The sequence below is a fragment of the Aythya ferina genome (genome assembly GCF_964211825.1).
Source record: "Aythya ferina genome assembly, chromosome: 6".
Classification (NCBI taxonomy): domain Eukaryota; kingdom Metazoa; phylum Chordata; class Aves; order Anseriformes; family Anatidae; genus Aythya; species Aythya ferina.
The window spans coordinates 2,781,383-2,799,519 of NC_140303.1; the positions used below are offsets into that span (position 1 = coordinate 2,781,383).

Sequence of the window (18,137 nt, forward strand, 5' to 3'; positions counted from 1 at the left end):
AAAGAAAGTGAATAAAACTAAACACTGAACTCACTGCTTTTAGACTTTGTAACATGACTGTCTTGCTCTACCCACGTAAGTTTTAAGTGTGAAAGGGATTTGATCTGCACTCTTACCGGGGTACAGTAAATGCCTGCTTTTCAGAAGTACACAAGGTCCTTACATTTTAGCATTCTGGTCTGTGGGCAAATACAGTTAAAAGTCAACTGAGCAGGGCATATCCATTCATCCCTTCTCTTCTATTTCTAGTGTGTGACAGCAATATTCTGAATGTACCTTTAGAACCCTCTGAAAGAGCCACCATATTGTAAAACAAACAGATTTCAAATGGATGTTCTGTGCCATGCCATGGCAATCTCACTTTAAAATGAGACAGGTGAAGCAGCAAACTGAGCATGCTAGCTCTTCAACAGATATAGGCAGATTTTGAAATTTATGCATTTTATGCATTTATTGCTAAGCCTTTATTCAGCAGTTTATTAGCCTGTATTTTTTCGGAATTAAAAAAACCAGCAACTTTGCTGCTGATAACCTAGCTTTTAATCATGGCATAGAGATTTAGTGGCACTAAATACTGGTGGAAAATACTAGAATAAAAAGAACTATTATAAGTGAGTGGATATTGATCCAATTATTTTCCTTCTTTAAAATGTGTATGCTTATGAACATTTAACTTTAGATACCTCAAATAAATGTTGGACATAACAAATATTACACTGTGAATAAGAGCCTCTTGCAGTTCTTTGTTCTTAAAATAGAAAGAGACAAACAGTCCGTTTATAAAGCCCTGCACTTGTAAAACTAACTAAATTAAGGAAAGAATTTAAGATACACAGTAAATAAGTAAAACAAATTAAATTTACTGGAGTTATATTTTGAGAATTATTCTAATTTGCCTTGCAGAACTCTGGCTCAAGGGAATGACATTTGATGGCGTTACTGTCTACTGCAAAAATCAATCGAGCTACTCAGTATTTAAACCCTGGGCTGTTATTAGGGACTAAGGAAGATACTCATCACCAAAATATGGATTCACGTTGAAATGCAAATTCTCAGTGACAATGAGCAATATAGCAGTTTACAACGAATATGAGGAAAAGCAACTCAAAAAACAGCACCTGGGCAAGGCATTTTGTAAAGAATTGTTTTGTCAAAGAATAAAGCAAGGCCTAGAGAGAAGAAACTATTTCATATGCCTTTTGCCCCGCAGGATGTTACGTGCCACAGGCAGGTTGTATGATACAGTGGGTGATGACTATATTTCTGTTTCACATTGCCTTCATTTTTCTGTATTTCCTTGATATAACATATTTGATCAAACAGATTTGATCCTTTCTCCTTGTGCAACTTTCATGAAGTGAACACACCTAATCAACTTCTCATTGATACTCAAAAAAACTTGGGCCCTCTAACAGAACTGGATGCTGGCCCTTAGCGTCTATCAGAGATGCTTCGGTAGGAGCAAAAAAAAAAAATATCCTTTTTAGCCTCTAATTTTAGAAATTACCTTCAAGTATTCCAGTACAACATTCTTGGTCAGAAAAAAGTGATTTCTAAAAGGGTACGTTTCCTCAAAGGGTGAATTTTGTGCATCGGCAACCATCACAAAGTGCTACTCTCCATAGCATCGGCATGCACAGGAACCACAAGAAAATAAGAGATAGAAAATAAGAGATCTGTATCTGACAGAACATTGTCTCCTTGCAGAAAAGCAAAAATGTGTTTCTCATCAGCCAAGATTAACATTCTAAACCTATTAATACCCGTCAGTGTACTTAACTTTATGCACAAAGTCAACTTATACTGAAGTTAAGTATGTGAGTAGTGCTTGAAGAAGCAGGGATGAAACGCGTGTTACAAAGATTTCAGTTTGCACTGCACTGTTACTTCAGCCTACCTTTTCCTTGATATTTACAGGAGAACTGATCTCTGCCATCTTTCCCCTGGTGAGAATATTGTCTGTGAAAAGAGGAAGACAAAGATTCATTTGGAGGTTTTAATTACAACCTGTCAGAGGTACATAAGGACTAATTGAATCTTCTTACATATAAGCACCAGAGAAACATGAAAACAGTTAGTCTAGAGAATCACAGAATTTCTAGGTTGGAAGAGACCTCAAGATCATCGAGTCCAGCCTCTGACCTAACACTAAACAGTCCTCCACTAAACCATATCACTAAGTTCTACATCTAAATGTCTTTTAAAGACCTCCAGGGATGGTGACTCAACCACTTACCTGGGCAGCCCGTTCCAATGCCTTACAACCGTTTCGGTAAAGAAGTTCTTCCTAACATCCAACCTAAACCTCCCCTGGCGCAACTTAAAGCCCATTCCCCCTCGTCCTGTCACCAGGCACGTGGGAGAATAGACCAACCCCCATCTTGCTACAGCCTCCTTTAAGGTACCTATAAAGAGCAATAAGCTTTAAGGAACCTAAAAAGAGCAATAAGGTCACCCCTGGGCCTCCTCTTCTCCAGGCTGAACAACCCCAGCTCCCTCAGCCGCTCCTCGTAGGACTTGTTCTCCAGACCCCTCACCAGCTTCGTCACCCTTCTCTGGACTCGCTCGAGCACCTTGATGTCCTTCTTTTAGCGAGAGGTCCAAAACTGAACACAGTACTCAAGGTGCGGCCTCACCAGAGCTGAGTACAGGGGGACAATCACTTCCCTAGCCGTGCTGGCCACACTGCTTCTTATGCAAGCCAGGAAGCTGTTGGCCTTCTTGGCCACCTGAGCACACTGCTGGCTCATATTCAGCCAACTATCAACCATCACTCCCAGGTCCTTCTCCGCCTGGCAGCTTTCCAACCACTCATCTCCCAGCCTGTAGCTCTGCTTGGGGTTATTGCGCCCCCAGTGCAGGACCCAGCACTTGGCCTTGTTGAACTTCATACACTTGGCCTCAGCCCATCGGTGCAGCCTATCCAGATCCTCCTGCAGAGCTTTCCTACCCCCGAGCAGATTGACACACGCACCTAACTTGGTGTTGTCTGCAAACTTACTGAGGGTGCACTCAATGCCCTCATCCAGATCATCGATGAAGATATTAAAGAGGACTGGCCCCAGCACCGAGCCCTGGGGAATGCCACTAGTGACCGGCCTCCAACTGTATTTGACTCCATTCACCACAACTCTTTGGGCCCGGCTATCCAGCCAGTTTCTAACCCAACGAAGCGTGCGCCAGTCCAAGCCAAGAGCAGCCAGTTTCTTGAGGAGAATGTTGTGGGAGACGGTGTCAAAAGCCTTGCTGAAGTCAAGGTAGACCACATCCACAGCCTTTCCCTCATCCACCCAGCGCGTCACTTTATCATAGGAGGAGGAAGGAGATCAGGTTTGTCAAGCAGGACCTGCCTTTCATAAACCCATGTGGACTGGGCCTGATCGCCTGCTTGCCCTGCAAGTGCTGCATGATGACTCTCAAGATAATCTGCTCCATGAGCTTCCCTGGCACTGAGGTCAAACTGACAGGCCTATAGTTCCCCGGGTCTGCCCTCCGGCCCTTCTTGTAGATGGGCATCACGTTTGCTAGCTGCCAGTCAACTGGGACCTCCCCTGATAGCCAGGACTGCTGATAAATGATGGATAGTGGCTTGGCCAGCTCCTCTGCCAGTTCCCTCAGTACCCTCGGGTGGATCCCATCCGGCTCCATTGACTTGTGCACATCCATGTGCCGTAGCAGGTCACCAACCATTTCCTCATGGATAGTGAGGGCCACATTCTGCTCCCCATCCCCTTCCACCAGATCAGGGTACTGGGTATCCAGAGAACAACCGGTATTGCCGCTAAAGACTGAGGCAAAGAAGGCATTAAGCACCTCAGCCTTCTCCTCATCTTTTGTAACAAGGTTTCCCCCCGCATCCAGTAAAGAACGGAGATTCTTCTCAGTCCTCCGTTTTGCATTGATGTATTTGTAAAAATATATATTTTTTGCCTTTAATGGCAATAGCCAGTTTGAGCTCCAGATGAGCTTTGGCCTTTCTAATTTTGTCCCTGCACAACCTCGCAACATCCTTATAGTCCTCCTCAGTGGCCCGCACTTTTTTCCAAAGATTATAAACCTCTTTTTTCTCCTAAGCTCAAGCCACAACTCTCTGTTCAGCCAGGCCAGTCTTCTTCCACACTGGCTCGTCTTTGGGCACATGGGGACAGACTGCTACTGTGCCATTAAGATTTCCTTCTTGAAGAGCGCCCAGCCTTCCTGGACTCCTCTGCCATTCAGAACCGCCTCCCAAGGGACTCTACCAACCAGCATCCTGAACAGCTCAAAGTCAGCCCTCTAGAAGTCCAATACAATGGTTTTACTGGTCCCCTTCCTGGCCTCGCCAATAATAGAGAAGTCCACCATTTCGTGGTCACTCTGCCCAAGACAGCTTCTGACCACCACATCTCCCCACCAGTCCTTCTCTGTGAAGAGAAGGTCTAGTGGGGCACCACCCCTGGTAGGCTCATTAACCAGCTGCGTCAGGAAGCTATCTTCCACGCTCTCCAGAAACCTCCTAGACTGCTTTCTCTGGACTGTGTTGTGCTTCCAGGATATGTCAGGGAAGCTGAAGTCCCCCACGAGAACAAGCACAGATGATTTCACAGCTTCTGTCAGCTGCCTGTAGAATTCCTCATCCGTCTCCTCATCCTGGTTCGGTGGTCTATAACAGACCCCGACCAGGACGCTAGCCTTGTTGGCCTTCCCGCCGATCCTAACCCACAGGAACTCAACCTTGTCATTCCCAGCCTCGAGTTCCACAACATCAAGAGATTCTCTAATATAGAGAGACACACCACCAACCCTGCTGTGCTGCCTGTCCCTTCTGAAGAGCTTATAGCCAGTCATTGCAGCACTCCAGTCATGAGAGTGGTCCCACCACATTTCCGTGATGGCAATCAAGTCATAGCCTGCCTGCTGCACGATGGCTTCCAGCTCCTCCTGTTTGTTACCCATGCTGCGTGCGTTAGTGTAGATACACTTCAATTGCGCCATTGCCTTATCCCCTGGCCTTGCCATTGTTCCCCCTGGCACACCTCCAACAAGCCTTGTTTCAGCCCTGTCCCCCTTCTTACCTAGCTTAAAGCCCTGCCAATGAGCCCTGCCAGCTCCTGGGCTAGGATCCGTTTTCCCCTTAGAGATAGGTGGGACCTGTCTGCAACCATCAGGCTGGGCGCCGAGTAAAGCGCCCCATGGTCAAAAAAAAACCAAAATTTCTGTGTTGGCACCAGCCTCTGAGCCACGTGTTTATCAGGTGGACTTTCCGTGTCCTGTCTGTACCCCTCCCTGCCACTGTAGGGATAGACAAAAACACCACCTGTACTCCTGCTCCCTCCACTAATCGTCCCAGCCCCCTAAAGTCCTGTCTGATAGCCTTGAGGCTTCTTTCTTCAATGTCATCACTGCCAGCCTGGACTATCAAAAGAGGATAATAGAGGGGCGAACCAGGTTGGGAAGCTTTCTGGCAACATCCCTGACCCTGGCCCCAGGGAGGCAGCAGACTTCCCTACGGGTAGGGTCAGGCCGACAAAGAGGGCCCTCTGTTCCCCTGAGAAGAGAGTCTCCCACAACAATCACCCTTCTTTCTTTGTTGGTGCAGGCAGTCCTGAGGCGTGGAATTGACTTCCTCACCCTAGGCATCCTCCTGGGTAGGCTTCCTACTTCAGCCTCACCCACGGGTCTCTCAAGCTCCAGGGCCTGACACCTGTTGTGTAAGGGCACCTGGGAAGGCGAGGCTGGAAGGGGAGGGCATTGCCTGTGAGGTCGAGCAGGGACCTGTTTCCATTCCTCCTCAACTCCCAGGTCCCTTCCCTCTGCCTGACGGTGACAGGGCAGGGGGTCCACCCCTATTTGGGGTGTCTCACCCCAGTGAGACACCCTTCAGGCCGCACAGGCAGTTTCTCCACCAGTCTATCTCCCGCTCGCACTCCCTGATGGCCCTCAACCTCTCCATCTCCTCCTTGAGTTCTGCCACCATGCGGATCCTGTTTCCTGCACAGCACTGCTCAATTTTGAAAAAAAAGTGGAACAAGTTCAAATTTCATGCCTTCCCTGGATTAGTTCTGCAAGCACATTTCAAAAATGCCTTATAGTTATGAATCATGATAGGAGGAGTATCATGCTTCTCCCAGACATGTCTCTTAGATTAGACTCCGTTATTACTTGATACTTTTGAAATTTGAGGAGGAAGAATACCTAAGATGAACTCAACAGCTCTTGTTTTCTCAATCACCAGAAATCTTACTTTTTGCCAGAAGAAAGATCCCATCTGAAGATCCCATTGTAAAAAGCAGCCAGAAGTACCATGAGGCAGACAAGTGCTGCACAACTGTTTTTTTTTGTTTTGTTTTTAAACTGAATTAAAGTTTTTAACCACACACCTTTTTTAAAGCTAACAAGGCCTGTATGGTTAAATCTCCAAGTCTATCCTGAACTTGGGCACATGAATGGAGTTTGCATGTAATTAAGAAACTCTGCTATAGGCTTTTTATTTTTTGTTACCCAGCCATGTAACAGAGACACTGCATCCCACAATGAAGAGTTAATACAGAGAAAGTAGTCCAGGTGTCTAATCCAGCTTCCATCAAAACTAATTACCTTAGAGTTCCGTAAGGGACAGACTTGAATTTTAAAATTCATTTTAAAAAAACATTTTAAAATTAAGTCACACACAAAGAATTAGATAGCAGACTCAAGTCAAAAGATATAGAGGCTTGGCCACCAAATTTAACTCCATTGTACACTGGAAGGAAGGTATTGCTGTACATAAACAAGAATAAAATCTCAGTTCTTTCTAACTTCCTAAACTGCAACACTTTTTTCCCATTTGATACCTCTGCTCTCTGGACTGATAAGAGTTCCCATAATTCTTCTAAATCTCTTTTAATGCACTTAAAGAAAAATCCTCCCTCAACTCCAGCTTTGAAACATTGCACTTTGGTGGAGTTCAAACACCTAATGCTTCTACTACACTATTTAGTAATATCACTCAAATATATTTATTTGGTTTTGTATGCATGTGTTTTCTAATTAAAAAGATGAGATTCAAGGAAGTACATTTTCAAACATAACATTACTTTTGGTAAGTGGGAAAGAGACAGCAGGAAGAAGAAAAGGGAACACATTTTTGAGTTTTGATATGATGAAGAGCAGACACAAAATTATGCAAGCCCACAAAAAAGGTGCCAGAAGGGGGGCGGGGGGGAAAGTAACCCTTTCCATTACTAGTTATTTAAAAAAAAAAATGCTTGAAATGAGTAAGATTCCTTCTGACACCTTTGTTTTACTGTGCTGTCAACAGATAACATCTGTCTATAAAAATTCACATACCTTGTAGCTGCCTTTATTCAGTGGCTCAGCCACTTTACCAAGACAGAGATGGAGTCTACATTGTGTATCCCATAAGACTTCTTTCCAGCAACTGGGACACTCTGAATGCCTTACTATCTGCTGAAGAAAGCATCTCAGATCAGAAGCCTCCCCACAACCCTTATAAATCAAGGATGAAAGAGCTCAAGTTTCTTTGTCAAACCCACTTAATGGCTAACAGTAGAGTTATAAAGTGTCTGGAGAAAGCAGGTAGGAAGATCACATCAAATGTGAGGGTGGGGCAACTCCAATATTTAGTGTGTGAACTTAGCTGTAGTCAGTAGTCCCTATAAGACATTTTTCCTGTACTTCTCTCGTACTTTTATTTTGCCATCAAGCTATTTCTCATGCCAAATGGGCACAGAGCATGAGATACAGTACATCAAATTTCCCATGCAGACTGGAAAACCTAGCTCTAAAATTATGCTAACTCTTCATTATCCCTTACAACTTTTCAGAAAAGAATGCATTTTACCTATTGACATCAAAACTGTGCTGGACTGATATTCTTCTCTGTTCTAAGATAATTGCATTTTAAGGAATGGTTATCTGACTAGTTCACCCTCATATCTACTGTCTAGTAGCTCCAGTAATGTTACAGTGACCTCTTGCATGTGGGATTAAAACACACTTAAACTGATCCACACCTTGTAGTAACCATAATAAAGAAAAACTGGGAAAATTTTCTTGAAGAACTGAACATGCCACAGAAACCAAGTACAATAAGGTTTACAGCTAACAGAGCCTTCTGACCTTAAAATCTGTTAATACATAAAACAAAAAAATAATGGGAAAAATATCTGCCATCTGAAATATCGAAGTTCTGCTTTTTCAGCATATTTTCCTAATTATGTAACAGAACTATACAAAAACTGGTAAAACTGCATTTTGTATGAAGCAAATTAATCATAGTGACCTTATTTAGTGAAAAATTCAACCTTCTGTTTATGTAACTTCAAAGACAGTAGCTAAATAACGCACCCGATTTAAATTTGCTGATTTAACCATGCTACAGCACTTAGCCAAATTTAGTCTTTGTAACAATGCTCTGACTTGCTTTAAAAACAGACAAAAATGTCATACAACACTTCTCCAGATTTACTTGTCTCTACTTTGCTATATGTCCAGGTATTACTATGATAAGAGTCTTCTACTGATGAATGCAGTGCCAATTCAGCTAGCCTCCAAGCTGCTTCAGGAAGACTTGGCAAGACATGAAGAACATCCCTCAAAAAAGAGGGTTTCTCTTTTTTCTCCCCCCACCCCCCACCCCTTACTTCCTGCTTTCCCCTGCCTCCTCCCTCAAGATCACGAACTAAGAGAACACCAGCTTCTGCAAGTGGGCTCATTCCTCTACACTTCAGACTTTTCATTAATATGCATATTAGAGCTGTCAAAATGATGCTAAAATTGAGTTGGAGCTATTTTCTGTTCACCTTCTACAAGGGCAGATAATTGAAATAACCTGCATAAAACACTTCCTCATTTATGTAACTCACAGTCCAGCAATACTTGTTATATAAAATACAAACTATATACATTAGAAGGAAAATGTCAGAGTAGTGCTGATCTTTAAAATTATCCTTTATCACTATACTTAACGTGCTATTCAGTTTTCTCATTGTAGCAATCTGATTTATTAATTTTTTCCTCTAATGATTTTTTAATCCCTGTATTGAAAGATTGCTGCATTTCTAAATCCTATGACGAAAGATTGTAACACACAAGGAATTTTATGCAGAAAATGGTCCCAGTGAAGTTTAAGAGCTTTTGCTGGAGGCATAAATCTAAATTTGAACAGCTCCATTTTGATTCCTAATTCTTTATAGAAGCGTCTTCCTGCCTGAGCTGTGGAAGATCAGAATATGGCCCACAACTGAGTCCTAAAACCACCACAGAGCAGTGCTTTGCATGTCAATGTGTGCACAGAAAATGGTTGGAGAAAGGTCTTTTACAGATTTGCTGCAGGGGCTAAGACTTGTAAGTTAAAACAAGCGCTGAATGTATTATGCACACACAAAACATACCGTATGAAAGATTCTCAACTTGAGTATCAGCTTAAATGCTTTGTCTTTCTCCACATCTCTCAATCGTACTCCTGAAATGTTAATGTACATGTATGTCACCTCAACAGGGCTTTTGTGAAAAAGGAATGAAATGAAAGAAATACTACAGAATCCTATATTTAAATTAGTCATTAATTACTAATACTAATTTCCAGATGTGTTTACTGGAATAGGAGATCACTTGTTACTTCCTGACCTCAAATACTGACAGAAGCACATTATTTCTATACCGATTACATACTTCCAAATGAGAGAGTATGCCTTCCCTTTCAATACAATGAAAAGAGAAAAATACAGTAGAGGCGCTTTAATGGAGTGCTGCAGAGCAGAGTGAATTAAGTTTGGCAGAGCCTTATTTTCCTCCCCTACCAAATTAAGCGATTCATACTGCTCCGCACAGGTTTAAGCTAAGGTTAAACTGAACTGGAGCAAGCTGAGGTGCTCACACGTGTTCTGGCCCCGACTTTATTGCAAGTAGCAATATCCAGCAGAGCAGACAGGCAGGCATAGCCCTTAACCACCACAGCAGAACATGCCTGAGCTCACCTGTCACTGTCTTAAGTACGTGGCTGCTTGCCCAGCATTTACAGCCATTTCTTTCCTGTCTTCAAGCAGCTCTGATATCCCTCTGCTGCTGTGTTCATCCTCCAAGGAACACCTGCCACCTTTCAACTAGCACCAGGTGTCTGACAGGCAAAATTTCTCCAGCTAAGCAGGCCTTGGGGTAAAGGTGCCACACTCTTCATTTTGTGAAACGTTTTGTATGGGCAGGAAATTGCCAACATCTCAAGCATCAGAGGAGTCTGTGCCCTGCCTCTCCTGCAAAAATCTGGCTACTACCACATATAGTATGCTTAAACTTCAGACTTAAAAGCAGTATCAGAAAAATAAAAAATGTGCCTCTTTCAATCAAAACAAAAAAGAATCTTCCAACAAATACAGAGAGGGGAAAGGAGCTTATGGAAGTGCCAGTGTTGCCAGGCAGATGTGTTTTGTGAAAGCAGCCCAGAAGTAAGTTCCATCAGAGCAGAGGAGATTGTTGCAGCTGTTCCACTGCTTCTGACAGCTGAACACACAACTTATCTCTGGCAACAGCAAACAGAAAATTCCCCACAAAATATTTTGGGAAGGTTTTCCTATCTCTGTGTTTATGGATGAATAAAGTCTCCTGTACCTCTAAAATGACGTACTTCCTCATTTGGCCACCACAACCATTTCCTATTTTAATGCCTCCCCTATACAACAAGAATCCCAGGTCTGACTGACTTGACCCTTCTCCATGCTTTTCAAGTCCATATCTGCTTCTGCTGTCATCTGCTGCATCTTGTACTAACCCAGCCCTTCCTTCCACAATGCTAATTTCTTACAAATGTCCTGTGACTAACATTTTCCAAGTTCTACACAGCACCCCAAAAGCAGCCTTTTTTTTTTTTTTTTTTTTTTTTGGTACAACCCTCCTCTTCCTTTTTCCCCTATACTAGACAGGTGATCCCATGAGTACAGATTCTTTGGGTCACAGTGCAGCAACAAAAGGCGGGAGACAGATACAAGGCACTATAGCGTGATTAACTTATCAGCCCTGCCAAGCATGGCTATGCACACTCAGTCACTGAGTAAGCTTTCACTGTTAGCAGAGAAGCTAGAGTTTACAATTTTTTCACTCAAATATGCTGATGAAGTAGATCAATGCTTGAATGTGGGCTTTTTATTTTATTTTTAAGTAAGGATCATTTACTCATTTCCAATTAGTTCTGTCAAAACTCCCCAAATCCAAAAAGCTGATATGAGGTACCGGCAGAACACAACAATCACAAGTTTAGCATTTACATCGTTTTTGGAAGTTGGTTCTAAGTGTATCTAATGAGATTGCAGCAGCCTGTGCTATGCTTTCATCTTCTGCACACCTACTTCCTCTACAGAATTAGATCTCATTTTTAAATGGGATTCCTATCTATCCCATGTGTATTATATTACTGTCTTGCCCGCAGACACCCACATGCTCTAGGTAAAGACAAAAACATCAGAATAAGAGACACATGGCCTTTGTTCCACATTTGACTTCCTCTGACTATCACAGAGATAGTCTCTTTTTTGTCAGAGAACAGCAGATAAATGCTGAGATAAACACACCTTTTCTAGTGTGTTTTTAAATTAAAGGAAGACTCTCAAAAATCAAGTATTTCGGAAAGGACTTCTGGTTTTCACTCAGACTATTTAAATAGCAGAAGGAAAAAAAAAGATCTCTTACCACATCAAAAGCCAAACATTAACACACACGTGACTAAGTTACAAAACCTTACTTTGTCGTCAGTTGTGCACAAAACTGTGCTATTGTGGTGGCACAATAGATAAAATAAATTAAAATTAAAATACAGGACATGGCACTGAGATTGATGCTTGTTTTCACTATCTTGAAATTAGCAACAGGTGTGATTTGTCTATTTGCTGTAGTCTAGAGTCTAATGGTAAATAGAATAATTAAAAAATAAATGCAGAAATGTAATGAGGATCAGGAATATCTATGACATTAACAAGCATCCTCCCAGCTGTCCTTTTAGCTTTATCTTTCTAAAAGACGACATAAAGGGGAGAAAAAAAAAAGAAAAACAACATACACACACAAGAGGTAATTAACAAAGAGCTCATATTTTTCCTGTACTGTTTTGAGCCTTTTTAAAGATCATACCCAGAAACAGTACACATGTTCATTGTTTATTTCCTGGTTTTCAGAAATCTGAGATTAGCCACTTCAGGCTGGTTAAGTGCCTCTGGATAATTTTGATATCTAAGGCTTTTAGGATCCTCTCCTTTAAAGATATGCACTGAGGTACACACACATTGCAGAGCACTCTCCTCTTGCAGAATCCAGTGCCATTACCATGCCTTTGTCATGCTCATCTCAACCACAGCAGTTGCCTCTGCATTCTTCTCTTCTCGGCTGCCACAGCCTGATTCCCTGATGGTCACCACACTGCCTGAAATCCATTGGCTGCAGAGCTGTAAACAGGATACAGGAAATAAGATGTCTCGCTGATTCCACATGCAAGTCTGGATTCCTACAGAAAAAAGGTTTATGCTCCTCCACTGTTTATCACCTTCTGCCTGAGGATTCCTGAAATGACTGATGTTAGAATCTGAGAAAGGAGCAGACGTCTCAGATATACAGCCTTACAGACTGCACCTTTGTAGAATGTACATTGTGCTGAAAAGGATCTGAACAATCACTTTTATTTAGGTCATTAACACCATCCTGCATGAGTTATAGAGATCAATTTTCTTTCCTAAAAAGCCTAACAAAGTATAGATTTTGGTACCTTTAGAATCAGCCTTCACAGAGCGAATGCTGTTTGCCTGTAAATACAATGTAGGCAGCATTACACTGCAGTAAGTCATTGAAGTGATTCTCATAGCTTCTATCTCACAAGGCCAGAACATTCAGGAGAACAGCTGAATCCAGCGAAATACAAAATAGGTGCCCGCATTTGCAATACTACTAAAAAAAAGAAGTGGTAACATTTTACTGATAATTTACTGAACTTTTAATTAATTTGAATGTTCTGAGTAATTTGTTCAATAAGTTTAATCTAACATATGTTTATTGTGCTCTAGAATACCAAACATCAGAAGTTTCCTTTTGTGTTTAACTGATGCTTCAGGCTAAATTCTAAAGCCATCTCTTCTAGCCATTGCAAAACGTTGGCCTCTGCTCTTACCATTTTTGTACTGAAACAAAGAAAAGCTCTGCCACAGGAGTTACCTGTTTCACAACACTGACAAAAGGCCAGCTGTGTTAATCATAGCAAACTATCAGAATGAGGAACTAGGCCACAGCACAGGCCACATACAAGCCCTGTATATGGTACGGTCCATGATGCAGCAGCTGCAGACCAGTACAAAGCAGGTATTCTGCACCTGCTGAGATAGGCAGGCAGGCACATATATGTTCCTAGAACTGTTCATGCTAAGTTGGTTCCAGGACACCTTCACTCCTTAGCCAAAGTTTATACATATACCCATTTTTATTTATTTATTTATTTATTTATAAACACCTGCCAGAATCACAGGACCGCTGTCATCAGAAAACACACATCTGCCTCTGCTGCCTAGCTACCCTCTCATTAGAATAAAATTTTTTTCTTCTAATGGCACATACATATATTCTGTACCTACACACATTCTTACACCTGTGGTCACCTCCCGTACTAAACACAGTGAGTAAAAAATTGCTTGCTTCCAGGAAATATGAACACTGCTCCTTCCTCTGATGGCTATGTGCCTTCCATCCATAAAAATTAGTTGTTGATTCACTACCTCACATTCTACACCTGTGCATTAAAAAGTGCACAACACAAATATTCAGATTAATTTTCTGTGGCCTGTTACAATCACTCACTGAGACCAGAGGATGACAGTTGTCTATACTCTAGGAGTGGCAACAAGGTTATTCATCCCTGATCTCTTCGCATGGTGGGTGAGGCTACAAGTCCAGAGACCTACAGAGTTCTCATGCAATTCACTTCCTCTTCTCTGTTATTTGACAAACTTGCATTACATTGCATTCAAATTCAACCATTGATACTTCTAACAATATCATGAATTAAAAACAAAAGGTTATGTCATAATGTTGGCAAAATCAAAGATAAAGCTAAAGGATGTCCAAACTGTGCCAACTCATAAAATACCCTACTATAGAAAAACTAATTTAGTCTTTGCTAAGTAACTCAACTTCTAGTGTCCGCTAATTTGAATGTTCTAAGAACCCATATTAGTTTCTTCAGTAGTGTGTGGAAACAATGAGTGCAATGAAGTACTTTATGAATTAATCATATTTTAAAGTAAAATAAAACTTCAAGTTACATAATGAGCATAATTACTTAACAAACAACATTTGAAACACTGGAGGACATCTACTAAACACATGCAACACTATCTTTAAAAAATGGAGTTCAAATTCTAAAAACACCAAACTTTTGGAATGGAGTCTTGTTATTCAGTACTTGGACCTTTCTGTGGAAGGGTATTCACATGATATAAAAGCTGTTTCCTAGCGAACAGCCAAGCAACTTAGGCATAATCTCTGCAAATTCCTCTCATCCTCTTTACCATACTGATTAACAGGCAAACACTTATTTCCAAGCCAGCTCCTCACTACAGCAGTATGACTATACACCACTTGAAGCAGAGAGAGCCAGGAACCCGAAGTCAGGAGGTTTTCCCCACTGATTCTTTATGGTGTACATATCATCACATACCCGAACTCCATATTCATTTGGTTTTACGTCCCAGCTGAGGTATACGATCTGATTTGATCTGAACCACCACCAGGTTTTTACCAACTGTCAAGTACGTGGGGGTGGTGGAATGAAGCTGCAATTCAAAACTGAAGTGGCAGTGCTTCCCATTGCCTTTCTTTTCAACTCATATACAACCCTGTTACCTAAGGAAACACTCACCAATGGCCAACACTACTACACATTAAGAAGCTATAATAAATTAAAAAAACACACTAGAAGGCATTTCCCCACTTCAGGGCTCCAAAGGCAAGAATCTCAGCACCACTGCTAACTACTACTCAGGATAACATAGCAACTTTCCAGGCTCCTGCTGCTCTCCACTGCAGGGGACTGTGTCAAGGAGCTCTGCACCCTTACCCCTCCACAACAACAGGGAATGGATTATACTACTTTGGGGCTGGAAACACTGCAGAGGGCCTAGGGGCTGTGTTCTGCTGACTGGCATCCTAGTGGAACATCTAAGAGCATCACTCTGATCCAGGATAAACTGAAGATGTCTAAAATTCCTAGGCTTACTGCATATATCTCACTAGTAGAACCAAGTCCAGTTCAGAATAGCGGGCTTCAGTTACATGGCCAGTAGAGTGATCCTCTCTGTTATGCAGGATAGATGGATGGGGGACCTGGAAATATTTCAGAATGAGAAAACTCGCTTTCCACAGCAATGCTTGCCAAAGTAAACATTACAGTCTTGCTCTTCCTCAAGTGCAAGAAGGAATCTTGCCAAACACACTGATAAAGAGCAGTGAAGTTGTAAAATATGATCTGTTTGAATTCAACTTTTCCATGAAACCCCTACAAAACAAACAAAAAAAAGTTGACTTTCAGTCTTTACAGACTGCTTATTATCTTTTAAGTCATTTTTGCCAGGTGCTTGAGTCATTAAGTCGTTTATGTCGGCTCCTATTTCAGCTCAGAATGGCATACCAGGAAACAGTGTAAGCTAATTTGCTTCTGTTGTCAAAACGTGGCCTGCCAGGAGAGTATGGCATGGGAATGCTAACATCAGAGTATCTAGTGTAGTAGTATACTTTGCCTCAGTCAGTCATGTCTAAACAATACAAACAGAAGAATAAAAATGAATATTAGGAAGTCTCCAAATACACACTAATTTTAGATGTTAAGAAATAAAATTACCGTAAGAAATCAAGTTTCAACCAGAAGACTGGTACAGTGTGATCATTAGAATAAATTCTTATTTTGGAATAAATCTTAAGTTCAAAGGAATGGAGCTACTCACATTTCAGCCTTCTTTCTGTTAAGCGCTCTAAGTTCACGCTCTTTCCTTCTCTCCAGTTCAAAGATCTCTGAAGAGCCAGTTTACCATTGCTAGATGTGCAGGACTGATTCTCAGCAAAAACAGGTTGCAGCAATTCCTTTGAACTCAAGGAGCTACGCAAACTTTCATCAGCTGCCTGTTGGAACCACGGGCAAGCACAGCAGAGTCCACCCTCATAGCTGCAGAGATGAAAAAGCATCTGGGCAGAGAGCTTTAAATGCAGTTGCTGGAGGTGCCCTGGCTGAGCACATGAGGAAGCACTGCACTCATGACAACAGCTGGCAAGCTTACGGTGAACTCTGGGAAAGAAAGAACTTTAAAAGAGCTCTGAAAGTACTCCCATGTTTGATGAATACTGATGAAGCCAGATACTCAAATGAGGGCAGGAAAGTCTTAAGTCTTATGCAGATAGGTCTCAGGTGATGAAAGTATGTTCAAAGCATGTGTAAACATACTTTGAGTTATGCATATTACTTGATCTAAATGTGTCAGAGCAGTCTGAACCTTGCAAAACCAAGCCTTGAAACGCAGCCTTTCATTTTCACTCCGTATGAAGCAGCTGCCCTTTGAAGATGCAAGTTTTTCCTTGAACAGTATTTTTAAATTGCGTGTATAATACACACAACACACACAAACACTAAGAAATGCCTATAAATTTATCTATTAAAGTGACCTGACGCACAATAAACAGATAGACCCAACATTGTTCCTCTGCTAACAGTATCCACAAAGTCACACACTGCACTGAAAGCAATGCCACTGATGTTTTGTGGTTCCTAGACTTACAACAAATGCTGGCCTGCCTCTCCTCCCCCACCTTCCTACCCCAAGGAAAACCCTGATTTCCTATGTTAACAAAAGGTATTCCTGGAAACAACAACAAAAACACTGAATAAGCTAACCTATAATTACTTATTGTTCAAACAGGCCTTCAACCTACTTGTTATTGCACATTAAAATACGTGTCTGTTAGTGTTTACTGGACTTTGAACTGCATATTTTTAGAGAAACAAAATAAACCAATTTTTCTTTCCAGATGAAACAAACACTATCTAGGTATTGCTGTTCACAGGTACATCAAAAATAATGTAGAAGTACAGTCAGTCAATGCAGATTGTACATTGCCAAAAAGATGCAAAGGCACCTTAACCAGTTTTGCCCCTGGCGAAAAGGAGACGATGAGCTAATGTCAGAAAATCTTTCTGCTTCTTAAGGTCAGTAGCATAGGAAGCACAGCATGTCATGCATGAACTGAAGCCCTGGGTTAGCCTGGCATATAAGGGGCTTTAAAACAAAACAAAACAAAAAAACAAAACACTGACTTCTTAACTGGCCAGTGACAATCCTGATGAAGAAAGCTGTTTGACTAGCCAAGGAAACAAACGTGGCATGGACAGCTAATGGAACAACTTTATCAACAAAATAAAAAGAAGATATTTTGTTCACCACTGAGGAACATTTCCAAAGAAATAAATCTATATTCTACCTCGATGGCACTTTTCTCAAAGACAGCTAAATCAGTTACACTGTACAGCTCTGGGATACATACTCCAGACCAACTTCTTGATTTGCCTGTTGTTTTTTTTTGCCAATTCACCAGAGGTGATCCTTCAGCATGTCATAACCCATGAATTGATAAAATGAGTGGCACATTACACAGACCTTTACTTTGCTTCTATCCAGAACTTCTACAATGAAATATTTAAGAGATATTAGGCTAAAAAACACATTATTTACTTTACTGGTGTTCAAAAGCATTAGATGAAGTTCTGATTTGCAACTACCAGCTATGCCCTCCCTACCTGTTCAAACGTCCATGTACTGAAGGGTACCATACCCACGTTTCTTGGGCAAACATTGGTACCAGCACTTTTCAGGTAAGCAGTGCACAGAAAAGCATGCCTTATCTTTTAAATCTGTTAGGTAGCAATGTTACAGTAGCACTTACAAGCTCCTATATATTGTATGTAGGCACTGTCAAAGAAACAGTGCCAGTTCAGAGTTAACACACTAAACAAGCTGAATTTTCAGTTTCTCAACTTGCTTGAACCATTCTGTAAGTAGTAAGAACTAGCAGACAATAAATTGGGCTGGCTTGGAATTTTCCAATCAAACAGGGTTTTTGTTGGAAAAAAGAATTACTTCATCACA

The 18,137-nt window shown here is 41.5% G+C and overlaps 1 protein-coding gene across 7 annotated transcripts in view; it reads right to left on the minus strand.

Moving 5' to 3' along the window:
- Positions 1-18,137, minus strand: part of SPATS2L (spermatogenesis associated serine rich 2 like) — a 146,299-nt gene that overhangs the window by 36,848 nt on the left and 91,314 nt on the right. For 4 of the 7 annotated variants that reach the window (XM_084523490.1, XM_084523489.1, XM_084523491.1 and 1 more), the window contains exon 2: positions 1,898-1,959. The exons of 2 other annotated variants lie outside the window; for them this stretch is intronic. In XM_084523490.1, the coding sequence (XP_084379616.1) occupies positions 1,898-1,936 (39 nt within the window). In that variant the 5' untranslated portion in view covers positions 1,937-1,959. Of the gene's footprint in view, positions 1-1,897; positions 1,960-12,291; positions 12,366-18,137 lie in introns of those variants that run through there. One more of the 7 variants, XM_084523492.1, reaches the window with a different exon arrangement.